The following is an 8,972-nucleotide window of genomic DNA, read 5'->3' on the forward strand; positions in this document are numbered from 1 at the left end:
ACCTAAGGTGAGTAAAATTGGTCAAAAATTTGCTGAAAAATATTTTACAGTACTTTTTATAAAAAACTAGTAATAGCATTGGTTATCAACATTTTGCTCAAAAAGTAAATAGAATAGGTTAACTGGTTAAGCACAAGTGACAAACACATTAAGAAAAAAAAATTAAACAAAATTTACTTTAATTCAAGTCCACTTGAAATTTTATTAGTACTAGTTATGTATTAAAGTAAATTGTTTGCTATAAAATATTTTGGCTAACACTGTGAGCTACGTAAAGATAAAACCAGTTTTAACTTCAGCTCTCTTTTAAACTGAACTAAAGATTTCAAAAATTTTTCTGTAATTTTTTTAAATAGTCATACGTATTAGTTAAATAAAATTAAATAAAGCGTAATTTCTTAGTTCCTTTTAATTTCTTAAGAATATATATCAAAGTACTAACTAAGAAATAGGGATTAAACAAGCTATAAAAGTAATACTTAGAATACAGTGTAATCAATAAGTTGTTGTTTCGAACAGTTTATTATAAGAGAATTTTTTCATTAAAAAATATTATAAAAGAAACATTTTCAGGATTTATATACACTTAAAGCCATTGTTGCAAAGCGTGTTTCTAGCAGAGTTGCAGAATAAACTGTTGGCTCATAATATACAAAGTAAGTAGTTTTATTGATTATAAAATTAAGCAAAAAGGAAAAATGCTAAACCTCTTTTATATTTCCATCAAGAAAAAAAACATCTTTTAATGCAGTATATAATTCATTTAGTTGGTAGAAAATTTTCTATCAAAAAATTTTTTTTTTAAGATATATGTTATTATAAAAACTCAACTGATTATTTTCTTTGGTTTGCAAAACACTTTATAAACAAAAGACATATTTATATATATTTTAAGCCTTGTAACATTTCTAAAATTTGTAAAGATATTGTATCAACTCAAAGATAACTTTTCAAGTGTATTTTGCAAATTAAATAAAGGTTTTGAATTAAATAAAGCTTTAAATATTTTCTTACATATCAAAACTGAAAAATCTATTTACACCATAACCAGAAAGTGTTATAAAATTTGAGTATCAGTAACTACTAACTAATGTAGTTTAAAGAAAATATTCAAACAAAACTAAAATGTATTGTATCAAAATAAGTTTGTATAAACCTGTTTTGTATGACAATATCATAAACGTATGATAGATATAGTTCATACATTATATCAAAAATGTTTCTGTGCTGCCACTAGGTAACACTATCAAAACAACTACTTAACATACATCAGTATAAAATGTGTGTATTTGACGTAAATTCATAGTGTAATGTAACGGTCCTTTTAAAGTTCTTTCAGTTTAAGCACAACCTCTTTTTTAGAAGTAACAGTGATTGTCAATGTCATTTCCAAAGGCTCTTCCTAAAAATAAAATTATTAAACTTAAAGGTTTATAAAATCATGATAAAACTCTTTTTCATGCAATTATTATTATCGATAGATTTTAAAATTTCTTTAGTTTAAAAAACATTTTAAACAGAAGTAAACTTGTTAAAGTTGAATATTTTTAACCGGTTTTTAAAAAATTTTAATTTTGTTTTCTAAATTTTTTTTACATTTGGTATAACTGATTTGCTGTATTAAGTTTTTTTTTTAAGCTTCCAACCTTAAAATAACTGTGATGTTAAAGTAAAAGTAAATTCAATTGAGAAAACTTAGTTTTATAAACTACCTTTATTAAATTAGACGAGTTTAAACTTATAATAAAGAGCAGTAATTTCTTTTATATAATTTAAATTTATAGCATTAATAATCAATTAAAATAAATCTCTTTCTGATTTTTAAGAGAAGTACAGTAACTTAAAACTTTTTCCATATTTTAAATTAAAAAGAAAATAGTGAAGAAAAAAGTATATAGAAAATGTGATTTTTTTTGTATCAACTTTACGCGTAAAAGTTTCACATTTTTCTTTAACTTTAACTTTTCTCTAATTTTCAACTTTATCTCTAATTTTCTTTCAAAATCAAATAAACTTTAGATATTTATTGAAAATATTAAATGAACCCTGTTAAGCTTTTAACTGGGAATAAAACAAGGATAAAAAACGTGATTTAAAATTTTTAATCTACTTTAAAAAATTTGATTATTCTAAATACAACTCGTACCAATTAATGTTGTTCAGTATTTTCATTCAAACTAATTAATTTTAACTTTTAAGCTTATTTAGATATAGAAACTAATAAAACTATTAGTCCTTAAAAAATTAAAAAATCAAACTGATGGAGTGAGGTGGCTTTTATATCTTTAGTAAAAGTTAAAAACTCGACCTTTAGTATCAGATAATCGAAAACAAAAAATATATAATTTGACCGGATTGAGACCACAATGTAAACTGAACACGTAAAAAAACTTAAAAACTTGTCTGCAAAACAAACAAGCTAAAACTTACAAAAAAATCAAGATAATATAAAACAAAACGGTGAAATCAAACTGACAGGGGTGAGATCGCATGTGAGGATCTTGTACTTCATCAGCATGTGGCACATGACCAGCTTCATCTCCATCAACGCGAACCTCATCCCGATGCAGTTCCTCGGTCCTCCTCCGAACGGCTGGAACGCTCCTCCCACGTCCACCTTCGAAAAAAGCCATTTTCGTCAAAAAAAAATTGTTATTGTTTTCATCATTTTTAAGTTAACTAAAAAAATATTAGTCGTTCTTTTTTCTTATTGTAACATTTATTTAGAATATAATCGGATTAAAATTTAGAAAAGGGTCCTTTGAAAATGTATCTTGGAGACTTTTGTCAAAAAACAAGTAGAAACTTTAACATTATCTTCATTATTTTAAAGGTGATTACAAAAATTTTCGTCAAAAAAAATACATTGTCATTATTTTCATAATTTTTAAAGTTAATTATTTTCTAAAATGACTAAAAGAAAATATTATTCGATTGTTTTTTTTTATTGTAACATTTATTTAGACTAAAATCGGATTAAAATTTAGAAAAGGGTCTTTTAAAAAGTGTATCTTGGACATTTTCGTCAATAAACAAGTACAGGCTTTAGCATTCTCTTCATTATTTTTAAACGTTATCACAAAGCTTTTAAGTTGAAATGCACGTTCTTTTTTCTTGTTTGTCTTATCAAATAGAAAATTTTGAGTAGGAAATGTACCTAACTCGCATTAGCTAGGTTTTTAGCAGTTGAAAACAAAACCAACACTACTGTTTTTAAAACAAATACTCCAAAAATTAAATTTTTTACTACTAAAACCTTATGAAAATTTTAATCAACTCAAAACTTTTATCTTAATTAAAATATACATTCTTATATCTTAATTTAAATTTTATTTTGATTATCTATTTTTTCTAATCCCTTAAAAACATTGTACCTTGGACATGTCCTCAAACCTCTCGGGTCGGAACTCGTCGGGAGAATCCCAGTATTCCTCGGCGCGGGAAAGCCCCCCGGCCGGGATGTGGATCCACGTGCCCTTGGGAATCTTCATCCCCTTGATTGTGACGTCATTTTCTGCGAAGCGAGAGTTTCTGAAAGAGAAAAAAAATTTTATAAAATAAATATGTTATTCAAAATAGACTTGGTTGATCTTAGGCTCATAATGATAATAAAAGCTAGAATTATATCATTAATTCTAAATTCCATCAAGTTTGTAATAAAATCAATCTTGCTCTTATAAGAAAAGGTTGATTTGAAGTATTTTAACCATAAAACATGTAGTTATAAAAATTGTTTTAATTTTAAATAAAAAATAAAATAAATATGATAATAAATACAAAACATACTACGCAATAGTTCTAAGGTTACAAAGATATAGTTTAAGTATATCACAGGTAAAAACTAATAAATACTCTATAATATTGGTTATAGACTTTTTCATCAAAAATTGAACTGTCTTTAACTTACAGAGGAACAACTGGAAAGCATCTCAAAGATTCATTTATACATTGCATCAAGTAAGGAATATCATTAATCGTTTCGTAGGTTATTTTCCCCTGAAAAACAGTAAAAAGTTTAGCTAAAGTTAGCATAAGCTATTTAAAAGAAGAATTTTTGTTTTCTGAAAAACAAACGTATAAAATTAGAAAAACTATTCGTTTTTTTTATAGAAAGATATACTTTACTGACTAATATTTGTAGTCAAAAAACTTGTTATAAAAGCGTAAACTATTTTTACAACTATTAAGTCAAATTTTTGACAAACTTATTGTCTTTTTTAAACATTTACTTACTGAAATCTGATATTTTATACCAAAAAGGTTACTACAAAAGCAAATTTTAGTTGCCACTTTTCAACTAAACACTACTGACGTCGTGTCGGTCGACGGCCTCAAATATTTCCTCCCTCAACTTGTCTTGGACGTGCTGGTTGTTGGCCAGGTTGTAGGCGAGGAAGGTCAGTGATTGGGCGGTTGTCTCGTAGCCGGCAGTTATCATTATCAGCGCGTTTCCCGTCACCTCCTTCTTCGTCATACCTTGAAGTAAAAGTTAATATAAGAACTTAAATCCTAACTGTTTTTCAGCTTTGAAATTTTGATATTTTTGTAAAGTTCGTGTTAAAGAGCAAAGTAGTTGAATTTTTAATTGTATTTAATTTGTTGTTTCAAACCTGGAAAGCTTTTTAATTTTCGAAGTCAGTTGATTAACTATATTTTATCTATATTTATAGCTTTTTAGTTTGTATTGCTCTTTATTCAAAAAAAAACTGTATAGTGTATTTTTTAAATCAATTTAAAAATCATTGTCTTATCTAATTTTGAAAAAGTTATAATTTTTGAATATAAATTAATACCTCTTGACGCAGTAGCAACTTCAGAGTCGGGAATTTGAACTTCCAGCATTTGCTGCATCAAATCAACTCTCTTGAAAAAAATTAATATTACATTTATAAGATAAAAAGATAACTTTTAGCTTTCGCTTGTAAAATCTATATTACAAGTTTGCATTTTTTATATCAACATAAAAATTTTACTTTGTACTTATGATGAAGTGTTTAAACTTTTTTTAAAGTTAATTTTCAAAAAGAAACACCTTTTCATCCTTGTTCCTTGTTTTTTGCACGGCGTCCGTCAAAGCCACCATGTGTTTGCGAAACTCGCGGGAAAATATGGAGTAGTCGAACCAGGCAAACACCGGCTCCAAAAAGCTGAACACGGCTGTTTTCAAAAGGGTGCTTGTTAAAATAGAACGTTTTGTGTTTCATCACGATTTGTATTTTAAATTGCTCTCGAAACAACCTAAAAAAGTAGATTTCTTTTAAATTGTTTAATTTTCATTCTAAGTTTTCATAAGTTTTTTAGTTTTGGCACGAAAAAAAAAACTAAAGTAAATAGCGTTAATTTAAATCATTGCTTTAAAATATAGCTTCCGATTTAATTAAACTAATATATACTATATAATAACATTGTATAAAAATTTGGCTGTTGCATATAATGTATTCTGAATTTTGTGCGAAATTCTCATGCTTCTAGTTTTAATGAAACAAGCGTAATATACACTAATTAAAAAAAAAGAAAAGTAAAGTAGTTTCAATTACGGTTATGCTTCAAAAGCAAATCAAAATTCGGTTGTTAAAATACATTAAAAAAGTTTATTTGCTATCAAAACACAGTCTGCAGTGTAACAAAAAAATGTATTTATATTTATTTACTTAAAAAAGCAATGACTGGATCCTTGAACGACTCGGGGCTGATGGCTTCATTGAGCAACTTCAAAGTTTTCGGCTCCTCTTCTCCATCCTATTGAAAAATAAACAACTTAGTAATTTAAGGTAAACTATTCGCAAAAACAAAAAGTTTTTCTAAAATCTTTTGTAAAACTCTAATGTATTTCGGGTGAGAAAGTTGAGAATTTAGTTTTAATTAGTCAACTTCTCTAACATAGATCGGAAAAAGATAATTTTTTTCACTTTTTAATTGTTAACACACCTGAACGTGGAAATTTGAGCTGAAAGCTGCAGACGATATCACGTCAAGTGCGTACCTCCCGAAATCCCTGTGTTAATTTTTCTTGTTCAAGTAAAACTGACAACTTTAATCTTTTAAGGCTGTATTTACATTAAGTAAAATATTAGTTTGGAAAAAGTTGTATTTCTCATAATAAGTTTTAAAAAGTTAAAAATAATGTAAGTATAACATATTCTAAAGTTTTTTAACTCTTTTTATGTTAAGTATTTTAAGCGGAGTTATTTTTCTCTGCTTATTTTTAGTATATTTACAATGCAAACTTAAAAATTTAAAAGCAGAATGTTGCGTTTTGCAAACTAAAACTTTTAAGTGAATAACAAATAAAAAATGAAATTAACATTTTTAAACCTTTACCAACAACTGATTTAGTTTAATATGCAAAAAATAAGATTATAAAAACAGTTTTGAATAACAAATGTAATAATAAAACGTTTAAACTTAAACTTACGTTCTCGCGTAAAACATTCCGTCTTTCTTTTCAACAATGTTTTGCATTTTTTTCATGAAAATTTCCGTGCAGTTTTCAGCTATGTATAGCATTTGCTTCAACTTGGAACTTGAAAATGCTGGGCTTAATGTTTTTCTGAAGAAATAGAATCAATAAAAATTTATCCGTGTTTCAATTCTACTTGAGTTGTTTTCTAAAAGTTTTTTTTCACATAGTCGATGTGTTATTTTTCAAAAATTTAAGCTGAAAAAGTAAAGCAAATTGTTTTGCTAGTTTATTGATAGTTTAAAAGTTACTAAAATGTTAATATAAGCAAAAACATTAGTTAAAAATTAAAACAATTAATTGACCTAATTCTCTTCCACTGGTTTCCGCTAGACATGAACAGGGAGTCATTCATTTCGCCGTTTATTTTCTGCAACCATTTCTAGCGAAAAGTAAAACGGTTTGTTTTCAAACTGACAAATTTTCAAATATTAAAAGCTCACCTCCCGGTCCGGGAAGTTGTGGAACTCTTTCACGAACAACTCTTTAATTATTTCCGTGTCCCAAATCGTTATGATAGGAGTTAAGAATTGGTATCGTCTATAAAAGTTAAATTAAAATCTGTTTAAAAAATTAAAGTTATACAAATTTGGAGCGGAAGTTAATACTTGACTAAAAATTTAAACTGTTTTTACAACTTTTATTTTTCAATAGAAGGTTATAGATAGTATACAGTTTTAAATTTACGTGACAGTTTAAAAACGTATTTGTATAATAAACTTAAACCAATTTTGATAACTTAAAGATATTAAATAGTTCTATTGAAAATTAAAATATACGTAAAATATGATTAAAAAATGTTTTTAATATGATACGATAATTATTGATGAGATTTTTAACTACTTTTAGTCCACTAATAGAAAATGTGAAAGATAGAAAGCATTGTAACTTATTCTTATGAATCTTATCAGAAGCTTTAGTCTTTTAAATAACCAACTATATTTCCAAAAATACTATGTTAGAATACTGTAAGCCAACTTAAGGTTTATTCTATGGGTCATTCATTTAAAAAAATCATTCAGAGACATTACAAGTCAGCTTAAAGTTGTTATCATCTAATTTTAATGTTGTTAGTCGCTTCAAATTTTTTTGTAAAGTTAATATTAGTAAATATTGTCTAAACGGCATTTCTAAAATATTCCTTAAATTATATTATTTTCTTTGTCTATGTCTGACGTTTTGCTTCAAAATATAGTTTATCAGTTCAAACTAATGGTTTTTACTACTATTTATCATTCTTCAAATATATTAGTGACATATACTTTTTAAAAAAGCTATAAACAACTTGCACCTATTTTTGCGGTGTCAAGTATTTATCTTGTAAATAGCTTTTTTTAACCAAGACTCAATCATTAACTTCGTTTTGCTTTTCAAAACACAAAAAGATATCAATTTAAACAAAATTTCAACCCGTAGATGTCGCCGTACTTCTTTCGCATGTTGAAGTCGTCCCTCAGTAGCTGAAAAATCAACAGCGTTAATATCTAAAGCAGGAACCTTTTTGTTAACAAAACCAACTCTCACCATTTCATCCGGGTCTTTCGCCATTTGCATCACGTACTTGAGCCCCAAAAATCCTGGGTCGTCGTGGGGAATACCCAGCCTTTTCAGCACCCCCAACCTTCTTTTCAAGTAGATCCTGCGAAAATATTAAAAACGATATTTATTTCTATAAGTTGTTTACCAAATAGAGAAAAACTAAGTTGGTGCTTTTTTAAACTCTTGCTAAAAATTTGAATTTATTCTTTTTTAAGTAGCTTTTTTTTGACGGATAAGTCTAAATTAAACTTAAATAAAATTTTTTATCCGTTAGTAAAATATTTTAATGTTATTGTTATGTAGTAATGTTAGTATGGAGATTATTATAAAGTTTTAACAACAATCCTTTGGTTTTTTTTTATAATAAGATCTTTTAATTACTTTTATTCATAAATTTCCTAAAAATAATTTTCAAAATGATTGATTTGAGCTTTTAAACAGTTTTTCAATTAATCAAAGGGCAACTTGATTACTTGCGACAATTTAAATTTAAAAGAATTCTCTGTTTTTTGGCAAGCCTAAAAGTAAATAACCAAAGCAAATACAAACCATAATAGAAAGGTGACCGTCGCCAGAAGAATCCAAGTTTCTTTGTAAGAAGTAAATATGCTGTACCAGCTCATTTTTTATTTTAAACTAAAAAAAAAATATATTATACATATTGTTAAATAATTGCACAAAAATTTAAGATGTTGACTTAGTTTTCAAACCAAGTTAGTAGAGTTTTTAATGTTTTATACCTTGTGAAAAAATACATTCTAGTTTTATATTTAAAACTAAATTTGATGCAATCGAGCATTTACTTTCAAAACAATTTAAAAATATAGCCTAAGTTTAAAAGCATTTTTATTTTTGAAAATAATCTTATCGTTAACAATATAAACTGCTGCTGTTGTATTATACTATAAAAATAGTTCAAACAAGACGAAAAGGCTTAAATTTTAATTAAAACTAAGCTCAGAACTTAGTTCAA

General features: G+C 26.5%; 1 protein-coding gene across 1 annotated transcript; it reads right to left on the bottom strand.

The window, feature by feature from the left end:
- Nucleotides 1-517: 517 nt before the first annotated feature.
- On the bottom strand, nt 518-8,637 carry LOC145841968 (cytochrome P450 3A21-like). Its single transcript, XM_082949286.1, has 15 exons — nt 8,549-8,637; nt 7,985-8,099; nt 7,871-7,920; nt 6,904-7,000; nt 6,766-6,842; nt 6,416-6,550; nt 5,929-5,995; nt 5,652-5,739; nt 5,033-5,157; nt 4,794-4,863; nt 4,313-4,476; nt 3,908-3,996; nt 3,375-3,531; nt 2,477-2,617; nt 518-1,402 (listed from the first exon to the last, which is right to left on the bottom strand). Exons 1-15 carry the CDS (start codon nt 8,620-8,622, stop codon nt 1,325-1,327), a joined length of 1,527 nt encoding a protein of 508 aa, XP_082805412.1. The 5' UTR covers nt 8,623-8,637; the 3' UTR covers nt 518-1,324.
- Nucleotides 8,638-8,972: the final 335 nt, after the last annotated feature.

Source organism: Thalia democratica, chromosome 8 (assembly GCF_965202585.1).
Source record: "Thalia democratica chromosome 8, ktThaDemo2.hap1.1, whole genome shotgun sequence".
Lineage (NCBI taxonomy): Eukaryota > Metazoa > Chordata > Thaliacea > Salpida > Salpidae > Thalia > Thalia democratica.